This window comes from Pinus tabuliformis, chromosome 5_2 (assembly GCF_031772625.1).
Source record: "Pinus tabuliformis cultivar Carrire ecotype Pingquan chromosome 5_2, CPIR1, whole genome shotgun sequence".
Taxonomy (NCBI): Eukaryota; Viridiplantae; Streptophyta; class Pinopsida; order Pinales; family Pinaceae; genus Pinus; species Pinus tabuliformis.
The window spans coordinates 172343333-172368064 of NC_142306.1; the positions used below are offsets into that span (position 1 = coordinate 172343333).

Genomic DNA, 24732 nt, shown 5'->3' on the forward strand with positions numbered 1-24732 from the left:
AGTAGATATTCCATTTTTGCATCCATGTGTAGTTTTGTTTCATCCATGTTTTTTTTTTCACTTATGCCTTCATTGAAGATAACATTAGGCCATCTACCTACTCTCATTTGCTCAATTCTTTTTAGATATCTTATGAGCCACACCATAGCAATTACTTCAATGGGAGTTGCTCATGTTTCACTCAACATTATCTCATAAGATATTGAACTGTTTATTTTGAACTTGCTCATGATCAAGCGTTTTTGGATATTCTCAATTTGTTTCCATTTTGATACGGGAGTGCTGCTACCCCATAATTCACACCCATATAGCATCACTAGACAAACTAGGAGTCCAAAAAGCACTTTAATCGTTTTCCAATCCCATAACTCTGCCTCTCTACATCTGTTTTGAAGAGCATATAATGTTTTCCCCCTCCTAAAATTCTTTTCTTTCTGCAGTTCTCCCAATTGAGTTTGTTGTTGAAATCAATCCCAAGGTACTTGTACTCATTTACTTCTTCAAGAATGTTGTCTTCAAAGAAGGAAGTATGATGGTTCTGCTTCCTTTTATATGGATACAACAAAAAACTTTCACTATTTAATATTGCAGCTTAGTTGAAAGCCACTACACAAAACTCTTGGCATAAAGCAATCCACATCCCAAAACTCAGATAAATTCTTAGGACACTGGTCTCTAATCTGCTTGGCCCCTATCTTGAGAAGATTTACCTAGTTCACCTTCCTCTGTCATTTGATTTTCCCATTGGGTTAAATGTTGACCACAACAATACTGCAGCTACCCCCATCAGATCATGAGAATAGACACCCGATCTCAATGCCTACTTAGAATAACAAATAGCTATGTTAAGAAACACAGAATTGCATGAAATGACATTCAAAATATGACTAACATCCTATCCAAGTACTGAATGCCTTAAAAGTCCCACCTTGATAGTTATTTCGTTACATCCAATTTGGAGATCTTTTTCATATATTTTTATAAAAAATTATAGATTTATATAAAATAGGATAAATTATTGATAGAAGAGTAATACGTAAGAAAATATCATGTATTGCGAAAGGCCATAATAAATGTTAGAAAATATCATGCACTAAAAAGAGCTTATTAAAAGTTCCCTCATCTCCAACACCTAGAGAAGGCATAAATAGTCTCCAATCCATCTGTTGACAGATTCTGTGACCCCATAGTAAAATAGTTGCCAGAGGTTGGGTAGCTAATCCATGGTTTTAAAATGCAAAAGGAAAATGGAAACATATATGTACAAATACAACTCACTCACTATCAAGACCATTAAGGCATCCTCGCTAACTTGATGATATTTTTGACATGTCTGTCATGAGTAAAGTGACATTTTGTTTGAGTGTTTTGAATAAAACTAATGATATTAAAAAAAGCATTTTCATAGAGGAAATAAGACTACATATAACTGGTAGCATATCGCTTGCTTCTTTCATTTTCTCAATACACATTTCTATTACAAGAATATGAATCCATAGAAATTGAACTGATGGTTGAACTGAAATAAAGTGATTTCAAAATCATTAAAAACCCATTCTGAGATCATATGGATAAAAAACCCAGTGATGCCATCACTTTATGGTTGCGCTGGTAAGAGAAGAACGACATAACCCAGCAGAGGTCGTGAATGGGATGCCCTTGTATGTTGCTACGCCATTAGCATCAGTATAGAGATGCTGCAAGTCAAGAAGAAGAAGGTAAGAAATGTCACTTAAACCAAAATGTTTGTCTGAGCACATTTCCAGAGACCTGTGGTGACAACTATTATTTCCCCTTTCATAATTCCATTGCAATGAGCAAAATAGTGGAAAGAAAACAATATATTTTGCATAAATTGTCATTGCATTTCCAATCTCCAATAAAATACTACAATCAATCTCACAATGTTCACAGACAAGCAAGATTAAGCACTCACCTTTCATATAGAAGCATAACGGCATGGCTAATACAGATATTTAAAGAACTTGTTCCACTGTAGTGCCTAAATCAACTGGAATTATACAGGTTGAATGCAGAATTACTCTATAACGCATCTAGATGATAAAATAGTACATGGTACCAGCACTTCCTTTACTAATAGATGCTGAAGTGAATGTAAGTGTGTGCATGTGTATGCATGTGCCTGGGAGACAAAGAAGAAAGAAAAAGAAACAAGTGTTAGTTTCACCTAGTTGCTTCTGAGTTGTTCTCCTTCCAAAGTTGCATATTGACTAGATCAAATTCAGATATGAAACCTTTAGCAGAATTTGTTCGCTGCTGTATAGAGGGCATACTAGCGAGTTTCTCAAGGGGCACACTAGTTTTGGTAGGTAGATGGTAAGGTGCACGCATGACGAAAGTGCAGATCCCAATGCTGGTGAGGCACTCTGCACGAGAGGGTGTTGTAGTTTTAGAGCAGCACATATACCAAGGTAAGTAGGCAATGTTCATAGGGATGATTTTCATTCTATGGGCACAGTGCATTATAGAGGATCTCATAGGCATACATGTGTTTGCTATTGTTGAGTGGATGTTCTATTCTAGGTAGACAAAGTCATGCATGAGGGCACAATCTTCCATGGCACAATGGGGTTAGGGTTTGCTCTCTTCAAGGAACTTCGCTATATATGTCCAGATTCATGTAACCTCTCCTTCTCTTGTTCTATAATAAAGAGAAAGGGTGCTTCAATGTTTATGTTAGATAGTTTGAGTTTGAACCAGTGAGTTAAGTTTCTTGCAAATGTCATCTTTTCTTTTGATCTAATAGAGAGATATGTGATTATTGCTGCCAATTTCAGCTTCTTCTGATTTTCAGAACTCTGCAAATGTAAATCTAGATTTACTATATCTGTTGTTTTGACTTAGCTCACGGTATTCAGTGTCTGTTCTCTTGAATTTAACGTACAGAGTTTCAGTATATACAGATCTGAAGTTTTGATAGGTAGTTCCTCAGTTTTCCAGATTCCTAGCTGTAGGTTTTAATTCCGAGTACAGATCTGTTTATCATGTGATAAAATTTAACACAGTATCAGAACTGTATAGTGGAAGTCTTCTGACTAATGGATGCAGAAGGTTGCTGTCTGTGAGAGGATGTCGCTATCAGTGGGTGTCATGCCCAGAAATGGCCAGAGATTAAGGTGATTTGTGCTCGAGATAGGTACAATGGCCTGTGAGGGATCAGTGGGTGAGATACTCAATTAACTCCAGTGATTGGAGTACTGGTTTATCCCACTGAAAGAGTGTTGAATGGTGTTGTCATTGATGCCAATGCTGGTTCTGGAACGCTCTTAATATATGCCATAAATTACATCAATAGACAACCTCAATGGGCAAGTAGCCCTGGAAGGATGGCAGGAAACCCTAGCCCCACACTTGTTGAAGTTTTTGAGGATGAAGACCAATGCATTTGCCTTGAAGACCTTCATCATTTGATGCTCCTTGTCATGACGATTCCAATGGTATATAGTGCGCCATGAGATTCCTCATTGAAGTTGCACGAAGCGCCGAAACGTTTCGGAGTTTCCGAAATGGGTACGTTTAGAAATGTCACCTCCCAAAAATGGAAAAGCCAGTCGAAACGTCAACCAAAATGTCATGTGTATATATATATATATATAAAGAAATTTATAAATAAGTGAATAACACATTATCTTGCAAGAAAAAATGGAATAATACCCATATATGACAATTTAGAAGAAAAACTAAGTCTATATTAACTCTCATAGATGATTACATGATGGTTGAGTTTCGGCCGAATTTCAGAGTTGCGGGTACGGGTACAGCTCGAAACATCGGGTTCCTAGAAGATGGAATAATACCCATAGATGATGATTTAGAAGGAAAACTAAGTCTATATTAACTCATAGATAATTACGTGATGGTTGAGTTTCGGCCGAATTTTGGAGTTTCGGGTACAGGTACAGCTCAAAATGTCGGGTTCCTAGAAGTTTCGTGCAACATAGTTCCTCACAGTGTGGGAATTGTGTGCAACCAAAGAGGATGCCCCTATTTTGTGGTCGAATTCCCCAAAGGGAGATGATGTGGCAGCATATAATTGGTTAGAAACATTGTTCAAAATTGAGGCCAAAAGGGACTCTCATTAAACAATTAAATCAAATATTTTGGAGGGGTTTAAAATTTAAAACCAAACAAGTCAAAGGTGTATTAAATGTGGGTTTTGTTGGCTCCAATGAATTGAAGTTTAAATTTGATTTTAAAATTTTCCCTCCAAGCTCCTAAGTCGGCCTCCAAAAGAATTTCTTTTTTGGCAAAATTTTGAATTTTGAACTCAAGTCAGCTTCCTCCAAAAGCACAGGCCAGCTCCCCTATTGTGACCCTTCAACTACTATATAAGGTGCTCGGTATCCTCCTCAAGATATACATTTTTTCATCGTCCAATCTGAAATTGTCTTTACATCCAAGGTAGAAAGACAAAGTCTGAAGTGTTTTCTTTTGATTTAAATTTTTGATTGACTAAGATTTTCACTGGGGTTTTCTTATGAGATATTTTGGCCAGCCTTGTGGAGACAGCCTAAGGCAGTTCGTCCAGAGGCATTTCCTTGTGCAATTGATGCTCCTTTTTGGGTTAATCTGACGCAATGTTGTATATAAATTATGGAGCTGATGTTGAGACCATCCGGCCTTCCAACCAGACTCTTTTAATACATGGATCAGTGGCAGACACATTTTTTTTGGGAGCCCATCTTGCATTTCAAGACTACTAGTGTGCATGAGTGACAAGGAAACTGTGGCAAGCTACTTGATAAAGATCACTGAGTTTAGAGATTAGTCTTTCGTATTAAGATGAAGATTGAGGAAGAGGAATTAGTGCCCATTACACTAACTCAGCTCTCTACACCCTTGGAAGCCTTTGTGTAGGGTGTCTATGCTCATGAGAAGTCAACTATCTTTTAAAAGCTTTGGGATGATTCCATCCAAGAAGAGAGAGAGAGAGTGGCAGTTGCAGGCAAAGTGGAAGAGATCCAAAACTTGAAGTGAAAATAAACATCAGACAATGAGACAAGAGACACATAAACTAGGCCTAAGGTTAGAGCAAAACATACAAGGGGAAAACCTAGAAATATTTCCTTATCAGAGAGAGAGTTCAATGTTCATCAATACATCAAAATTAACACATTGAGGTAACATCTAACCGGTAATCAAGAGCATCCCACAAGTGCCAAACCTCCCTTCTAAAATTTGGCCCCTCTTTCTTCTTTTTCCTTTGTTGGAATAGAGATAATCAAGTCACAAGTCGATGTTTCAAATGAGGAGAAGTGGTCTCCTATATATATAGTTTTCGAAGGGGGTTGAATGAGTACCTCGAAGGGGCCCAGTCAACTTAAACAATAGGAGGCCGACTTGAGCAATTTAGGAGGCATAATATAAATTCAAAATTTCCATTTCTCCACATGATGAAAATATTGACCATGGCTACTCAAATTCCAACAATAAGGAAGAATCATGTTCTTCACATCAAGAGAAGAAAACACAAGTCATGTGAAATACTTCATGTGCCATAAGATGAGGCACAAGTTAGTGTCCAAAGATGAAGAAAAATAAGGGCAAGAAGCAACAAAATTTTATGTCAAAGTGGATGAGTAAGCATCCAAGCTTGAGATTGCTTTCTCCATGGTTTTGTTCCTTTCCACTACCCCCAGTTTTTGGTTACAGTGGTATGTGGACAATGAAGCATCCAAACATATGACTTCCAACAAGAAGGCTTTTTGCAGATTTCAAGAACATGAAGATGGCATACAAGCTGAGTTGGGTGATGATGCCACATATCCAATGACCAAAATGGGCTTTGTCTCCCTCCAAATGCCTCTCAAGGTGATGTTATGTATCTTTCTAGTTTAACTATGACAAATTCGGAGTGTGTGGTTGAGTTTGACAATCATCAAATTGTCATTAGAGAATGCATCCATGATCATGGTCAAGCCTTGGCCAAAGGAGTGCAAGAATGTAGCCTTTATTGGTTGCTCATTGATTCGATGTAGCATGATGCCTCAGTGCATGATAGCGACAAGCTATGCAAGTTGTGGCACATAAGCTCTAGTCACGTCCACTATAGAGCACTTCCTCTCTTATTGCCGGATTCTCAGCAAGCATGCAAGCATTATATTCTCAAGAATTAAGCATTGATCAAGAGAGATTCTTGGTCTGATCCATTCAAATGTATGAAAAAATTGGAGTGTGTGGCTGAATTTGACGATCATCAAATTATAGTTAGAGAACGCATCCATGATTTTGGTCAAGCCTTGGTCAAAGGGGTGCAAGAATGTATCCTTTATCAGTTTCTCATTGATTCAATGTAGCATGATGCCTTAGTGCATGATAGCGAGAAGCTACGCAAATTGTGGCACATACGCACTAGTCGCTTCCATTATGGAGCACTTCCTCTCTTATTGTTGGACTTTAAGATAGAGAGCAGTGGAGTGTGCAAGCAATGTTCACTCGGCAAGCATTGCATTCTCAAGCACTAAGCATAGAACAAGAGAGTTTCTTGATCTGATACATTAAATGTATGTGAATCCCTCTCTTGAAGGATATGGTGCAGGGGTTGCTAGACTTAAAAATGAAGAAAAATGGAGTATGCAAGTGATGTGTGCTTACAAGCTAAACATTGCTTTCTCAAGCAATGATCATAAACAAAGAGAGTTTCTTTGATCTAATCCATTCAGATGTATTTGGATCGATGTCATCAACTTCACCAACATTTCCTTTTTTGGGAGGTGATGTTTCTAAACGTACCCATTTCAGAAATTTTGAAATGTTTCAACATTTCGTGCAACATAGCCTTGAGCTATATGTGGTAATACAAGGAATAATCAAGAAGAAGTAAAACGCACACAAGACGAGTGGAATCATCAGGCCAAGTAGGGTAACTCACGTCTCCACAATTGTTCTCTCCTTACATCCATACACTCAAGATGAGGACACCCCATTAGTTGGTCCCCTTGACCATGACACTTGGCCATGAAGCCTTTTCTCCTTCATTATCACATATTATACACTAACACCTATTGATTGAAGGGTGGACCTAGGAACTATCACTTCCCCTTACGAACTAGAAGCACCTAATAGGTTGACCATTAACCACCCCTACCAAGAGAGAAAACACTTTTGCGAGGACTTGGTCCAAATATTAGAAGGTGATCTATGTTTTGAGTATTGATATGCCCTTAACATTCAAGTTTAGTCCACTTAGAAGCATTATTGATCTTGGTCTCTGATGGATGGTTGATGTCACTATAATCCATGTTGTTTTTGTCAATTAGTCTATAGCAGCCCATGCCTTGAGGGCACCCACTCAACAGGTACCCAGGCCTTTCAGAGAAGCACATTGCCTTAGTAGATGCAGCGTTGAGAGACTGGAGCCTCCTGACAACATAAGTAGATGTTACATGGCCCAGAGTACCTTCAAGACCCAAGCCGTTGGTAAACTTTGACTTGCCTTTGAGGGTTCTTCCTAATGACACCACTGGACCCAGCATGCCCCTAGGTTGGCCTTGACACGACCTATTGGGCATGAGTTGATTTAGAGCCCAGGTGGGGATGATCTCCCACTGGTAGACTAGGGAGGGCTTGTTCACCAAAGAAAGCCCTAACACTGGAGAGGAGGTGGCCTTATTTGACAGTTGCATACCCATGGAGACGATTTGATGGCACCGTAGCTGCACTTGAGACCCTAGAGAAGGATTGGAGGTGGATTTAAGGACAATCCCTCCAATTTTGGATCATACAAGCACTCCCACACATTTGGACTGTTAATTTGGTAGCTCAGGGACAAAATTCCCTCCTTTGGACAACCTTCCTCATCTAGAGAAGACCCTCATTGCCCTTGGAAGAATTTAATTTGGTCAAGGAAAAATGTATTGTTAATGTGAAAACCCATAATGACACAAATGTACAAGTCAGCTTTAAAGACAATTGGGTCTCCTCCAATGCCTATAAATACGGCTCAATAACACCTCATTTGGACACACACCCCACATATTCTTCTTCTTCTCTTTGGAGGTTCTTTCAATCTGAAATCGCAAATCATCTTCTCACACATCCAAGTAAAAGAGAGAATTCAAGAGGGCCGAAAATTTGTCTTGGATCAGCCTTTCACCAGCATTGACTTTTTAGAGATTGGGCATAGTTTAACTTGGCATTTTGGACAATTTTTGGAGGCCGAATTCTTTGGCACACAAATCGAGGATTTCTAGGCAGATTGACTTTTGTTGACTGCAAACTTTGACTTCAGATCTGATTGGGACTATTTTGACTGATCTTTGACCAGCTTGGAAGTTCACATTGACTAGCAATTTGACCGAGACTTTTGGAGGGTTGTTGACCATTGACTTGAGGATTGGTTAGGGCATCATTTGTCACTATTGACTATTGATTGGATCAAATTTGACTTTTGGCTCATCATTTGGATATTGGTTGGTTGATTTTGTTGGATAGTCAAACGATGGACTTTGACTCTTGTTTGGTGAATTGGTTCATTGTACTCTCTCTGTCGAACATTTTATGACAATCTAATAAGAAGAAGAATTTGAAAGGGTTTCCCCCCTTGTGGGGTTTTTCCCTGGTCTTCAACCAAATTTGGTGTCTCTTGTTATTGTTATTTATTGTCTTCTATTGTACACTGCATTTACTATTCTATCTATAATTGTTACTGATCATTGGAAGATTAAATTGTTTTGAAAGAGATTGCTAATTGAAGCAAAGAATTGCGCTAAAGTGATTGTAACAACATAGAACAATGGAATATTAATATGCTATTTTAAACTCAATAGCCTATGCAAGATACATGTGCAATAAATTATTTCAAGAAAGCTATTAACCAACAACTATAAAAATAATATTCAGCGGAACATTTAAAAGCAATATTACCATAAAATGCAGGAGAGGAACGCCACCATCAATGAAAACCCCAAAGACTTTGCGTTTTTATTATTCCAGAAAAGATTGCAAGAGTTTCAAGAGCAAGTACACGATTCAATGATCAGATGTTTTGTGAGACAAATGACCTCTAATTTATAAATAAATTCTCCAAATAGCTAGTTGGCTTGATCTTCGTCAAAGTAATCTCAATCGCTGATAAAGATTTAATTATCTTTTAATCTCCACCATCGAAATGTTTATTTTTGAAGAATTTTCGAATTTCTCTTTTAATTCATTTTTAATTAGCCTCAAAATTAATTATTTTGAGTTAATTTCCTCAAAAAAATGACTTTGACTTAACCACCAACGCCCAAAGGTCTAAAATTTCTTGAAATTTTCAATACCCTTGGTGGGGGACCTCCAAAAATTAATTTCTCTAGGACTCACATATTTTATTTTGGAGAATTTATTTTTCCTAAGACTTAAGTTTCACTCTAATTAATTAAATTTTTGACTTAAGATTTTAAATTAGTTTTGTCAAAAAAATTAATTAATTGACACATGAGGGGAATTAATAATTTTTTCCAACCCTCTAATATTTTAGCACCATGGCTAGAATATTATTTACATAACATAATTACATTTCAAACCTCAAAGGGGGAAAACCCATTCGTTATAGACTATCAATTCTTTACCCAATTATGTGACTCAATATGATCTAATATATCAAGTGATTTATAATAAAATAATTTAGCCAACTAGCTAAAATTATTCCCAAATCACTTTTACAAAGACTTGATAAAAAAAACTAGGACTCATCTAAGATCTTGACGACAAAATCCACCCTAGCTTTGGGGTGAGGCTAGAGGGAAAAACTTTGTCGATCATTTGTGTTTAAAAACACAGATGAATCAGTGAGACAAAAAACCTCCTAGGATGAAAATCCTCATCAAAATAATAGGCTTACCTAGGTTGTTACATACATTGTGGTCTTACTAGGATCATTTACATTATAAACTTGCAAAATGGGTTTACAAATTTTGACAAACTGTCGACTAATGATGAATCCTAGATGATCTAAACACTGGAACATGATGAAATCCTTTTTGCAAAAAAATGGGTGAACTGCTATAGGGTAGTTGACATGGAGTGGTCAACATCTGGCTCTACTTGGGGACACATTACTTCACCAAGCAACACAAGGAATAAGGTTAGAAATACAATACAAAGGATGCCTCATGGCATCAGATGTGTTCAATGAAATCCTTTTTGAGCATTTGCCTACTCTTTGGTAGATCCATATGTTGTTTCTCTGATGTGCCATGTGCAATCCTAATCATTTTAGGATTCTTACTTATCCCAGTATTGTGTTGCTCTTGGCCATCCAATGCATCAAATCGCTTCCTTCTTCTTTTCTGTTTTTTTCTCTTCTTCTGGGCGGACTATGATGTCAACAATGAGACCACTACCGATAAATTGTCCTGATTTTGAAGATGTTCGAACGAAAGATCTAAAGAGATACCATGCACAATCTTATTCCGAATATACTCTGTCAATGGTGACACATAAGCTTGGTCTTCCTTTGTAACCATAGTCAATTTGTCCTTAATGGGAAAAGTGACCTCCTTGCGATGAGATGGGAATTGCTTCGATGGACTGGGAGGCTTATGATCTGTTGATGGCTCTTTATTATCTGACTTGGGTTGGAACTTTTGTATATGTGATCTTTCCATTTTGTTCAACTTATTCTGAATAGCAGTCATTTGATCAGAATGCTTGACTTCTATGGCACTGATTTCCTTTGCATGACTTGATTCCATAGCTTTTATTAATTGTACTTGTTTTTCCTCCATGGCCAACAACTTGTTCTGAAGAGATATCTGACTAGTTTCCATGTCCTTTATCATTGTGTTATGATTTACTTGAATAGCACTCATTTATTTCTCATGATTTGCTTCCATGGTAATCAAATGATTCTGCATGGTGGCTATCTGATTAGAGTGATTAACTTCCATGATCTTCATTTCCTCAACATGTTTTTCTTCTATAGCCAACAACCTGCTCTGCAAAGAACCCATTTCCCTCGCGTGATCTATTGTAAATCTAGCTTGGTTAAGTTCCATATTCTTAATGAGTTGAGCTTGGTTGACCTCCATATTCAGTTGCATTCCTTTAACTATTTGAGTTAATTCCTTGATAAGAACATTTTCGACTTCTTTAGTTTCCTTTACTTTAGCTTTTGCTTTGACCTTTCTCTTATCTCCATATTTATCTTCAAAGGCATCAATGATTGATTGTAGAGAATCAAAAGTGTTATCGGGGATATTAGTTAACCAATCCAAAGCATCATCACCTAAAGTGAGAATGAAAAGCTACATCTTCACATCTTCATAGTCGGTATATGGGCAACACTTGCTTATACAAAGATTGACAATCTAAATGTGAGTCAAAGCATTGAGGCCTCATGTGTTGAGAATGAGGGTGAGGGCCTCAAAAGTTATGTAGAAGAGGGGGATGCCCTCCAAATGTTGCAAAACATCTCCAAACCCCAAGTTGGGCTCTGTGGGCTCCAAATGGCTCAGGATCAAGTTGATTGAGGGCTAGAAGATGACACATGTCCTCCCATGTCTCCTCGGGAAAGACAAAACATCCTTTGGGCCCTGAATCAGTTGCTAAGTGTCGGGTGCAATGTGTAGCCGACTGTACAATGTGGTTCAAGTGCATCATCATCTCTGTATAACTAGGCCATGAACAAGCAATGTGGTGGTGCTGATGAAGCCCATGGTGTGGCAATCAATGTTCTGCATGGTTGGAGGCCCATGGCTCTCAACACTCACCTTACATGTGCCATTATGACCCTCTGGATGGCTTGGATCCCATATAGGGAGGCCAAGTCCAAGATGTAGACCCACCTGCAATCCTGTGTAAGCTCCAATGTGTCTCCTCACCTTCCAGTACAATAATTCATTAGTGCAACTAAGTAAATAAGTTTACTAATCAGGGACAGAAATGGACACTTCACAGTGGCATGCCCTTCCAAATGGGCTTCAAACATGAATCAGTGTTACCTTCTTTGACAAGAGAAGTTAATGAAGGACCCTATTAGGTAGTTTCAACCTTTAAGGGAATGATAGGTCCATGGTACATCCATCAAATAGCAGGTGTCATGTGAAATAGTGATGGAACGGAGTGGGGGTAAGAGGGAAGGCTCCAAGCCACATGCCATGCTACAAGGGTAGCTATAATGAGAGAGGCCCACACCTTGGGTGTATGAATGTAGGAGGAATAATAGTGGAAAATGAGTTACCCTGGCCTTTGTTTTTCCACTCTTCTTAATATGTCTTTTGTCTTTTATGATTTTTTCTTCATTTTACTACTTAGGGATTCAAAGGGATGAGAGTATGATGTGTAAGATATAGCAGTGATTACTCCCTTAAGGTGGTGCAGTTCATCGCCTACCAGGGGTTGGGATAATCATGGGTTCCTTAATGATTAAAGGGGCACTCATAGGGGGACTAGGAACCAGGGTGATGGCCATAATGATATGGGGTAGAGCTCACATTTGGCTTTTTCCCATGCGCTAAATTTTATTGTCTCGGCCATCTTTTGCATTTTGTGGTATATTTCTTGTTGTACGTGGCCATATTATGCTTTTTATCTTTCTTTTTAGCAGCATCGACTTATAGGGCATCATTCTAGGCCCGACCCAAGGTGTGGACAAGAGGAAGGGGAGGCTAACACCGTGTGGACCCAATGGACAAATGTGGACACAAATGGGGAAAATGTGAGAAGGGCATGTAATGAGCAGAGGGAAATGAGATATATGGTATTGGGAAGTGTGACCACACAACCGAAATTAGGGTTTCCCATGTGGTGCCACTCCTAAAGGTAACAGCCAATAAAGAAGATCTTAGGGGACTAGGATACACGATTAACCCCCAAGTTGAGGCAAGGGAACAAGAGTACTGTCAATGCCCGTTCTTTCCACCGAATCCCCCCACTAAATCATGCCCAAATGTGCCCAAGAAAAGCAAGCATAAATACCCAATTACATAATGAAAAACTAAGTCACCTTACACGAGGACATGGGACACGCAAATTCGAGTGTCTGACACAAGGCACGTAGACCCCCAAAATAGGACACATAGGACATGTTATATATTATTATATTAAATATATATATAATTAATACTAAATAGATATTTCAATGATTTTATATTACACAAATTCTCATTCATGATACAAATTCAGACATAGATCTAGATTCTACATTGTAAATTTGTAAGTTGTAACATTATGCATACAAATACAATTGTGACAGATTCATCAATCATCTAATAGGAGAAAGACAAGAAACTGCAATGTTCTCATTAAGTCATCAAAATCAAAATGTGTTACACAGGTACCAAGTCTTGAGGACTCCTAACTAGCAACGTCAATGGAAAATAGAAATAGCAAATACAAAACTACAAGGTAGTAGGTAGCTCATCAATCATCATCATCAAAATCAACATCATTGTCATGGTCACCATTGCTCTCCTCTACATCCTCCTCCTTTGTATCCAATGTAATCTTTGCATCTGTTGGTGTGGAGGATCACCCCTCAAGACTCAAGAGTATCACCATCATCAAAAGTGATAGGCTCTAGCATTGGCTCATTAAGATCCAAGTTGGCCAATGCCAACTCAACACTGTTGTCCAAACCCATATCATCAGGAAACACATCCCACATCTTTGTCTTTCCCTTCAACCACTCCTCCCTCTGCCTGTAAATAAGAGGAAGGTTGGTGTGCACATACACCATTGTCTCTACCCTAGATTACTCAAGGTTGCTTTCTTCACACTAAACAAATTCCTATATGTGCTCCAATTCCTCTTGCAACAAAGGGAGCACTTATAGACCCTAATGAAACTGGAATAGGGGAGGCATCACCAATGGGGACATTCTTCCCCTTCTTTGCCCCTTCCCTGCTGCCCTTGATTGAGCCATGAATGTTGTAAAAAATAAAGAAAAAATGCACTAGCATGTAAACAAAATGGACAGAAGATTGTTGTAGCAAAAATGGGAAAAAAATGGAAGCAAAATGCACTTATCGATTGCTTAAATCACATCCAAAACACTCCTAAACCCATTGCTACTCACACCCACAACAAGAGAGAGACACAAGAATGAAGCAAAAGCAGCCCAAATCGGGCTTTTAAAGACTCGCAGCACACTTTTCTAGAGGGATGTGGGTTCTGAAATCAGGACACACTAGCTGGATGAATTCGATTCGCGTGCCCAGCAAATCCCACCTGGTCGGACACGTTCAAGACACGAATCGGACATGTGTCCCTCGAGAATCGTGTCCTACACATGAGTTAGTGGACACATAGGGGGGAGGACGAGTCGGGTTTCTTAGATGAAAAATCGCACCTTCGCAGTTGGATGGCCCACCTTAAAACATACAATCATAACAGATGAGTGAGTACACACAATGGTTGGCTCAGGTGGCAGAGAATAGTAACACATCAAGCTATCAGGTGGTTGCAAGGGGTTGTTGGTTGTCGGCTGAAGACAAGGCTAGGAAAAAATTTCTCCTACAGGGGTCACCCACTAGTGGTTGGTAACAAGGTCCACTAGGCATATCATCAATATCAACAACACTAAGCATCATGGGCTAACCATTTCAGAATCAGGGGGTTCCTTTGGGTGTCAAGCATCATGTGAAGCTTTCAAATAGCCCAACAATGAGCTCTAGGTAGGCAACAGTACACCATCAAAGTATATATTTTTGCTTTGGATGTTGAGAAATCTGGGGGCAGCAAGTGTAGGTGATTTCTCTTCTTAATGATCGTTGTTTGTGATGTGTTTTTACTTTTCTTGATTTACTTTTTCTTTCCTTTATTATAATTAGTGTTTTCTATCATCAAACAACTACTATAACATAAAAAAACTATGAGACAATAGAACACAAGATGTAGGCAATCATCGAAGGCCAGAACCTCTCCAATTCTCAAAGGAAAATCCACAAGAATTCTTCTTCTTATAAAATCTTCAATTGACGAATTCCAAGACCTATGACCCTTGACCTAGACTCTCCAAGACCAAGTCAAACCTTTCTTGCTTCCCTACCACTTCTACAATTTCGAACCCTAGTAGATTCTTTTGCCCAACAAATTCTTCTACAACTTCGACCTTCCTAGCAAATCCTTCTACAACTTTGACCTACCCAGCAAATTCTTTTGCAACTTCGACCTACCCAAGAAATTCTTCTGCGACTTCAACCTGCTTAACAAATTCTTCTGCAACTTCGACTTGCCCAGCAAATTCTTCTTGAACTTCAACCCAGCAGTTTTTCAACACTTCGACTTGCCCAGCGACTCTTCAGCACTTTGACTTGCCAAACAAATGTAGAAACCCTAACACGAGAGAGAGAGAAAGAGACCCAAAAACTTTGATCTAGCTCTTCTTCTTCCTTTTAGTCCATTTTGTGCTTTTGTCTTTAGGAGATCAAACTTGAGTGAGTGAGTCTCCAAATGAGGTCGAGTTCCTTCTTATTTATAGGCTTGTGATGGGTACGAATTGTTAACTTTAGGCCGACTTGATCTTTGCTCCATGACAAGGTCTTGGAAGGTTTTTTGACTCTATTTTGACTCAAATAAATTTTCTTTACAATATGTAACATGCCCAAATGGGTCTTTAATACATGACAATGACTCAATTGACTTTATGACAAACCTAGAAGCACTCAATGGGTGCTTGACCTAAAAATAAATTTCCCTTGAGCATGAAACCCATGCCTCAAGAATAATAATAATAAATTTATTTTTCTCTTTTCATTAAATACATAAAATCATGATTACATATGTCATTATGAAGACCGAACCTAGTTACATATTTCAACACTCCCTCTTAACTAGGGAGGTATTCATAATCCATACAAGGTACTTGGACATTCTCAATCTGAAGAATTCTCATAAGAAGAGTCAGAATGGTAACTCATTTGTTCAGCATCATATCATCCAGCATTGTCACATGGCAAGGCCCTGACTAACAGCTCTATCTCTCCACAATATCAGAGCACAATGTTGGAGAGACAAATGACTTATAGAAACCTTTATCATTGTCTCTCAAGGAACATACCCCACCTGGGTGTTCACAAGGTATATCCTTCCAGGATTATTCTTAACTTGGATTCTCGGTCCCCAAAGAATATTGGTCCTCTGCGACTACTCTTATCTTGGATGCCCTATGACATCCTCAAAGAGTATTGGATGCCAAATGCTTACCTAATCCTCCATTCTTTCTTCCAAAGTGAAGACAAGAATGATGTGTCTATCACTCCCTTTCAACTATGGAGGATATACCCATTCCTATGAAGGAATGTACCCATTCCCATAAAAGAAATGTACCCATGCTCCTTCTCAACCAGGGACTTGTCCAGGCTCCCTCTTAACTAGGAACTTGCTTCCAAGTTTCTTCTTAATCAGAAACTTGCTTCCAGGCTCCTTCTTTACTAGGGACCTATTTCTAGCGGTAGTTATCTCTTCATAGGTGGAGATTATGGGACCTGCAGCTGCTTGTATAGCTCCTCCATTCGATGTCATGAATTTCATCTTCATCTTTATGGAACCTTTGTCCTTCGGAACTTCTTCATAGGGCATCAGCCATCCATTACTTTTCTTCACGAGTCATATCAGTTAGGTCATCCTTCTCTTCATTGGAAAGTGATCTTTTGATCCACATCTGGCCTTCTTCATACAGCTACCTTTTCTACGTCATGTTTCCTTTGGCATCCTCCATCCAACCACATGAGTGCTTAGTTGTAGGTGACATCCTCAACTCCCCTTTGGTAGCCCTGTATTAGCCCATCTAGAAATTGTTCAAAAATTTGAAATGAACATCAAATCAAAAATTACCTTTTGTGATCGCCCTTCATCATGACATCTTGCTTGTTGCAACATCAACAACCTGCATATATATTGACACATCTCCAATATATTCAATTGTCAAGGGTCTTCTTTCTTTCCGGACTTTCCCAAGGTCATCATATCTTTCCCTTGGACATATCATGGCCAATTCTTCTAGTCACTGGATGTTGATTGCCTTTACTAGGTGACAATAGTTGCATCTTTCACGATCTCTTCTTTTCTTTATTCAGATATTGCTTCCCAAGAACTTCCAATCATAGTTCCTTCATCTTTGTCAACCAGCTCATATTTCATATGACATATTATGTTGATTTCATATAGTCAATATGCGAACAATTCCTTCAATGCGTCTTTCCAACAAAAGAGAACCCTTTCTTTTGATCATACTCATGAGGTAGAGTATCGATCCTAGTTATCTACAACTATATGATGACATGGCCTAACTTATCAAACATATGCATACATATCTCGTTTCTTCTTTTGGTCATCTAGACTTCCTTCAACAGCTTCCTTTCCTTCATTGAGAGTATTTCAACCATATCGACATGTTGCATTCCTTTATCATCATACCATCATTCTTCCAAATAGTGAATCCCATCCAAGGTGGTATTCTTAGGGAGACACTTGCAACTTCCAAGAGATGAACCTTCTAATGAAGATTCCAATAGAGTTCATGATTATCCTCATCCTGCAAATGCTCCTTTCCAATGATGTATGATGAGTTCTATACTAGATAAATTCCTTATACTCATAAGTACTACTTATGCTTCTAATGAGGTTACTAAGAGCTACTTCCTTCTAATGATCACTGCCATAGAATTCTACTTCAAATATCTTTCAAGCTTTTGTTGATGATGTCATGAGCTCTTGCTTCATTTGTATGCTCGTATGATGCCATCTCCTAAAATGATGCAACCTATCATGCCTCTAATGCTTCCTACCATGATAGTTATATAAAAACTGAAAAGAACTTGGTGAAGAAGATTATCTCAATCAAAATAAAGATCTTTCACTTCTTCCTTCTTCAACTTCTTATTTTTAGCATCTTCCACTTCTTCGGTTATATGGGCTTCTTCCCTTCCTCTTTTCTTGTTGTCCTTCTTGAGCTTAGGACAATCTCTCTTATAGTGCCTGTTGTTGCCGCCTAGCACACACACCTAAGTTAGCAAGAAAAAACCCTTAACCCCACAAGGTGTGGTTTAATGGAAAAACTAAGAAATGGGGTTGTCACCTATTCCCAACTCTCTCAGTTAAAGCTCTCTCCTAGGTAAGCTAGGGGGGGTGGTCCCTAATGAAAGTTAGATGAAAATGATATAAGTTTCTAGGAAATTAAGTTAAGTGGAGTGTTTGTCAAAAATAACTTGTTTTCAAGATTTAAGAAAGCATATGAATAAATGAGAAAATCTCAAAGATATATTCAAAGTATAGGCCAGTGCCTTCAAATAAATATTAATAGCTTGCCCAAAAAATGAAATCAAGATACAATGATAGGTAATCCTACATGATCAAATGCTAGACCAAGATGAGAATATAAACACCAATTGCAACTATAAAGGACATAGTACTTGAAACTAAATGCGCAAATGACAAGATAATGACATCAACTACTCATGAGCAAAATGATCATCAAAGCAACAAATATATGAAATAACTTGAAATATAGTTGCACCAATGAAGGATATTCCAAGTACAAAAAAGCTAATTGTTGCAAAAATAAAATATCCAAGTACTTGCATTATAAAGCAAATGCTTCTTGAGAAAATTATGATATTTGCAAATATGACTCAAATAAATTCAAGATAGCATATATAGGAAAGTTGTATTGCAAGTAAAGTAAAATTGTGATGTAGAGATGCTCTTGATTTATTTTATTAGTTGTATTCTAAAGCAAAGTTCCAATTGAAGTCTGGTCCCTAGACCTCATCCTCAGCGGAAAATTCAGATCTCACAATGAGACGCCAATAGGGGTAGAAGGTCCCTTAACTCTATCCAACCAACTTAGGTTGGAGGTTAATTTTAGAAATGACACATAGCAATAAAATGTGCCTATGTGAGATGCATGTAAGTTACTTGCTCTTGAAATCTTTATAGCAATGCTTCCATAAATGAGGAAATACCCGAAGTAAAATTGCACCAATGAATTCAAAGTTAAAAAAATGGTAGCTTAATGTGAGCAAGTGAATTAAAGTGATGCAAGGAAGTTGTTAGAAAAATAAATTGTTTCAAGTAGACAATGACAATATAATGCTCCAAGTAAATATCAACAATACTTGAAGTAACAATGTAGCAAAAGTTGACAAAAATGAAGAATGTACTCAAGTAGTCATGAAACAATTTACCAAGCTTAATGGAAATGAATTAATAAACTAAATCAAAGCTTGCCAAGAATGTAAAGTGCTTGCATGTAAAGAAAGATTTGCTCAAAGTAAAGCGTTAACTTGTAGCTCAAAGCAACAATGAAATGAAGGATGCAAAGCTCAAGTAAAAATGTAGCAAACTTAATTTAGTAAATGAAATGGAGTTTTGAGGTTGTGTTAATTCCCAAAATTTACCACGTGTGAATGAGTATTAGCAAATGGAAAGTGCATGCAAGAGAAACTAAATTGTGAAAGTTAAGAATGCAAATCAATCCACCCACAAGAGTCCTCCTTCTAAATGAGGAGGTGGGATACCATGGGATGAATCCCAAGCTCCCTCAAGCCCAAGAAGATTATTTTATTAGAGGTATTACAATGAGGAGAAGGCCTTAAAAGGCTGCCCAAAAGATGAAGGAGAAACTTTTACACAATTGGAACTATAGGAGCTAGATTCTCCTTCTTGTACAATGTGAAAATTTGGCAACCAAAGTAGCTAATGAGACCTCCTCGAAATCTGAAAATTACAAGGGGAAAATCAGCCTTAAGAGGCCCACGGCCTAGCTTTATGTGCAGCTCTCAAATGAACTCGGCCTTGCAGAAAATGAGGGACTCCAAATGCTCACGACCTCCTTGGGAAATGATCCAATCATGCGTCAATGGGTCCTGCAAACACCTCTTATGAGTTTGTAGATGTAATGTTCCTAATTAGGAAAAACAGTTATATACAAAGCAAACAGAAAATTTCAAACTTCAGTGTGCACCCATGAAAAACCAGAAATGTAGAAGCAGCTAAGCCATTTTATTATAAACTAGAGAAAGAGTACAAATATATGGAAGGAATACACTTGGGCTTGCCTCAAAGGCAAGCGGAGCAAAGCCCAAGTGAATAAATATGAAGCCCGAATGTTGCTATCAACTGCCCAAGTACTGCTCTACGCTGCCCCAGCAAATATGTAATGTCTGTTGCAAAGATACAGCTGGAAACCCCTCCTCATGTGCTTAGAAAATTTTTGCAAAATTACCTCTAAGATCCTCAAGCAAAACCCATCAAAACCCAGAAAGGGTTTGGCCTAATTTTGACCTCCGAAAATCGACCTCCAAAGGCCCTACGCTCCCCACTAGACACTGAAATATGTTGCCTACCAATGCACCAACAACCTCCCCCAAAAACACTCCAAAATGGTTGCAATATTTATTTCTCCCGGCAAGTTCCAACCTCAATGAGCAAGCTCCTCACTCCCACGTGTGCCCAATGACACCCTTCTGCGCAGGCCCAGGAGTAGCAAACTCACTCCAAAAAATAGTTGTCTCCTCCAGCTCCCAAACTCCCCAAAAAGCCTACAAAATACTTGAGCTCCCTTCTCCTAATTTCCTCCGGCAATTGCTCCTCAAAAGAGCACTGAAATGACTCCCTCAAGAGCCTCTCCTGCGTCCTCCAGAAATACGCACTGCCTGGCAATCTGAATGCAAATGCTAGAAAATTCACTGTAAGTCTCCTCCGGATAGGTGTGAAAGAAGCTCTCTAGGGTGGCACTCGAAGTCCCTCGAAGAAAAGGTGAGTTCTTCGCTTGGAAAACTCTTGTTGAACAACAAGTGAGCTGGCTAAGCATCTCGAGCAACTGAGTTAAGTTTTTGATATGCCAAAAGATGCAAATGAAGTTGAGCTCCCTCCTTTTATAATTTTGTGGGTCTCCCTTCCCACGTGGACCCCTCCACCAAGAAAATTGAATTTCTTCCTACGCATTTCGAACCATAGGCTAAGTGAAGTGTGTTTTTCATTGTGTGGGTGGCTCCCACATCCCACTATCAAAATAATACGACTTCCTTTTACCTCCCAAGTCCTTTACCAAAAATGAATGGGTCTCATAGCCTCCAAAGTTGTTCTCAAAATTGTGGAATTAATTCTATTCCAAAATAACTTAGGAAGGGACATTACAGTCCCCCCCCCCCAAATGTTGTTTGTCCCCAAGCAACTTCAGCGTTGAATGCTCCAATATGTGCTCACCCTCCCAAGTGGCATCCTCATCCTACAAACTCTTCCAACGCACCAAATACTCCCTGATCATTCTTCTCCTTAACTTCCTCTCCCTAGTCTTCAGGATGACTTTCGGCTCCAAAACCAGATGCCCCTCATCATCAAGCGGAGGCAACTCCACAGTTGTTGTAACCTGCTGCCCCAACACCCTCTTAAGGCATGAAACATGGAAAATGTTGTGGATCTTGCTCCCTGGTGGTAGCTCCAACTCGTATGCTACCTCTCCAACTCTCCTGATCACCCTGTATGGCCCATAAAAACATGGTTGCAACTTCTCGACCCCCTTTTGTTTCAATGTCAACTGCTTGTATGGCTGCAATCGCAGGAACACCAAGTCCCCCTCCTCAAAGTGCCTCACAACCCGATGTTTATCAGCATACAACTTTTGTTGATTATGAGTTGTCCGCAAATTATCCGTAAGAGCCTTGAGGATGTCTTAGCTCTCTAGGATCCAATCTTTGGCCTCTGGGGCTTGACTATCTCCAAAAACAATGTCAACAAAAGACATAGCATCATAACCATATAAGGCACAGAAAGTTGACATACCAATGGACATATGATGGGTGGTGTTGTAGCAATACTCCCCTAAGTGTAGCCATCGAATCCATGCCCTTCATTGCCCAGTCACATAGTTCCTGAGATAACCCTCTAGCCACTGGTGGTAACTAGTGCTCGGGGTGAGCTCAATACCCACTAGCTTGAAGAGCTCCTGCCAGAATCCTCTCATAAATCGGTTGTCCTTGTCACTAACTATGGTCTTATGGAGTCCATGCAAGTGGAAGACCTCCCTAAAGAACAACTCTACCACCTAAGAGGTCGAGTACCGTGTCGGAATGGCAAAGAAATGGGCATACTTGGTCAGTCAGTTGACCACCACATAGATACAATCCTTGCCCTACACTGCTGGAAGCCCTGTGATGAAATCCATAGAGATACTCTCCCATTTCCCCTCAGGAATGGGGAGAGGTTGCAACAACCCGGTTGGATGAGTCAACTCCCCCTTGTTCCTCTGACAGGACTCACACTCCTGCACATACCGCAAAACGTCTCGCTTGAGGTCCTTCCATGTGAAGTGCTCTCCCACTATCATGTACGTCTTCATGAACCCCTGGTGCCCTGACCATGGAGAATCATGGACTGCATGAAGTATTTGCTCCCTCAATAGTGAGCCCGAAACCAAGAATATGCGCCCCTTGTAGTAGATAATCTCAGCCATCCCTTGGTAGCGCTCATCTGCGTGAATGCCCTCCAAGATATCAAATGCTCATTGATTCTTGGAGTACTCTACTAACAATTGCGCCTTCTCGTCATGGCAAATGCTCATGAGTGAAAACCCTGTTGGTCTCTGGGATAGTGCATCGGCTACCACATTGTGCTTCCCCTGCACATACTCAATATCAAAATCGTAGTCCTACACATTGCTAACCCACCTTTGTTGCTTGTCGTTGAGGCCCCGCTGCCCCATGAAATGGCAAAGACTGTTGTGATTTGTTTTCACCTGAAACCGGTTGCCCAACAAGTATTGCTAGAACTTGGCCAACGCATGCATGATGGCCAGCATCTCCTTGTCGTATATAGAATACGACAGCTCATGTGGTAGAAGCTTCCGGCTCTCGAAAGCAATGGGGTGCCCACCTTGGGACAAAACTGCCCCAATCCCTTCACCTAATGCATCACACTCCAATGTGAATGGCTGCGTGAAATCTAGGAGTGCCAATACTGGGCAACTACTCATCACCTCCTTGAGGTGATCGAAAGTTGTTTGAGCTCTATCTGTCCATGCAAAAGCCCCCTTTTTATTCAAATCTGTGAGGGGTGTTGCTAACTATGAGAAGCCCTTGACAAACTTCCGATAATACGTGCAAATGCCCAAAAACCCCCTCAGTGTTGTCACATCTCTGGGCACCGGCCAATCCCGAATGGCCCTGATCTTCTCCTCATGCACCTTGACCCCATCTGCGCCAATGATGTGTCCCAAGTAAAGCATCTCTGTCAGTCCAAACTCACACTTGGACAACTTGGTGTAGAATTGTTGCTCCTCTAAAATGTGCAACACCGTCTCTAGGTGTTGCAGGTGCTCCTCCCATGTCCTACTGTAGATCAGGATGTCATCGAAGAAAACCAGCACAAATCTCCTCAACTACCCCCTGAACACATGGTTCATGCATGACTGGAAAGTGGCAGGGGCGTTGGTCAACCCAAAAGGCATGACCAAGAACTCGAAATGCCCATAATGACACCTGAAGGTTGTCTTCGGGATGTCCTGATCCCTCACCCAGATCTGATGATACCCCGACCGCAAATCTATCTTAGAGAAGAACTTAGCTCCTCTAAGCTCATCCATCAGCTCATCAATACGTAGTATGGGATACCGATTCTTCAACGTCTTCCTATTGAGCACCCTATAATCAATGCACATTCATCCGAATTTAAACAAGAACACAACAAATTACAGATATAGCCATAAACATAGAGATGCAGCAGAAATAAAACTTCATTTCATTAACATCAAAGAACTGAAATATGCTTACGTACAGAATGGAAATAAACTAGCTCAAACGATAGTAGCTTATCTTTGAGAAGAGGTGTGTCGGCTACATGCCTCTGAACTGTGATACAATGAGGCTCGAAGGCCTATCTATTATTGAGAAACAATGGAAAACCTCAAACATCCAAAAACCTAACCCTAAGAGATGAAACACCAAACTATGGGCCCCATCGGGGTAAATTGGAACATCAACTTCCTGTGGTCGTAACTTTGGCATATGATCTTCGTTTGACGCATACAATACCTCATTAGAAAGATTTATCTGAGGACTACAACTACAGACAGCGAATATCAAGTTGACAACTGATATTCGCCACCGGTGATTTTCCAAAAAAACATCATTTAGGCCCTCAAAACGACTCCGGAAGTTCAAGACTCGAAAAACTGACAAAAATAGTAAGCTATGCTACAATTAAGGAAACTGAAAAACTGAAAGAAACAATGGTGGGGGTCTAAGTAGAATAGGTGGGTGGTCCCCAATATCCACCTGGATCATTCCCCCCCCCCTTAGGAAGCAATGGTCCCCATTGCATTGAGTTCCTCCATGAGATGAGGAAACTTTTGCTAAACTTGGTCCCTGGTGAGCCACTTGCCCTGGTGAAAGAGTTGGTCTGCTTTGACAACTCGATATAGTTGGATTCTTTGTTGTTGGGTGTTCTTGATCTGTGTGTCCATGATCCGATCAGTTGTGGCTTGTTCCATGCAGTTTGGTTTTAACTCTGTAGGTGTGAATTGATATGCAATGTCTGATGTGTCCAACAATGGTGGGAAGTATGGTCGAAGGTGGTCCACATTGAACACTGGGTGCAGACCAAGGAATGGGGGAATGTTGAGCTCAAACGCATTGTCTCCCACAGCCTTGGTAATGGTGTAAGGACCATATCAGAGTGGTCTGAGTTTCTAATAGGCTCCAATAAGGCATTCATTTTGCAAATGCAACCAAACTTTGTCGCCCACCTAAAACTTGTATGGCACCCGATGTCAATCATGTCGTTGTTTGT

At 39.6% G+C, this 24732-nt stretch overlaps 1 protein-coding gene across 2 annotated transcripts in view; it reads right to left on the minus strand.

The window, feature by feature from the left end:
• Nucleotides 1-1278: 1278 nt before the first annotated feature.
• LOC149158098 (Nucleic acid-binding, OB-fold-like protein) overlaps nucleotides 1279-24732 on the minus strand; it is a 181433-nt gene continuing 157979 nt past the window's right edge. For both annotated transcript variants that reach the window (XM_089436118.1, XM_089436117.1), the window contains one exon: nucleotides 1279-1697. In XM_089436118.1, the coding sequence (XP_089292244.1) occupies nucleotides 1593-1697 (105 nt within the window). In that variant the 3' untranslated portion in view covers nucleotides 1279-1592. The remainder of the gene's footprint in view (nucleotides 1698-24732) is intronic.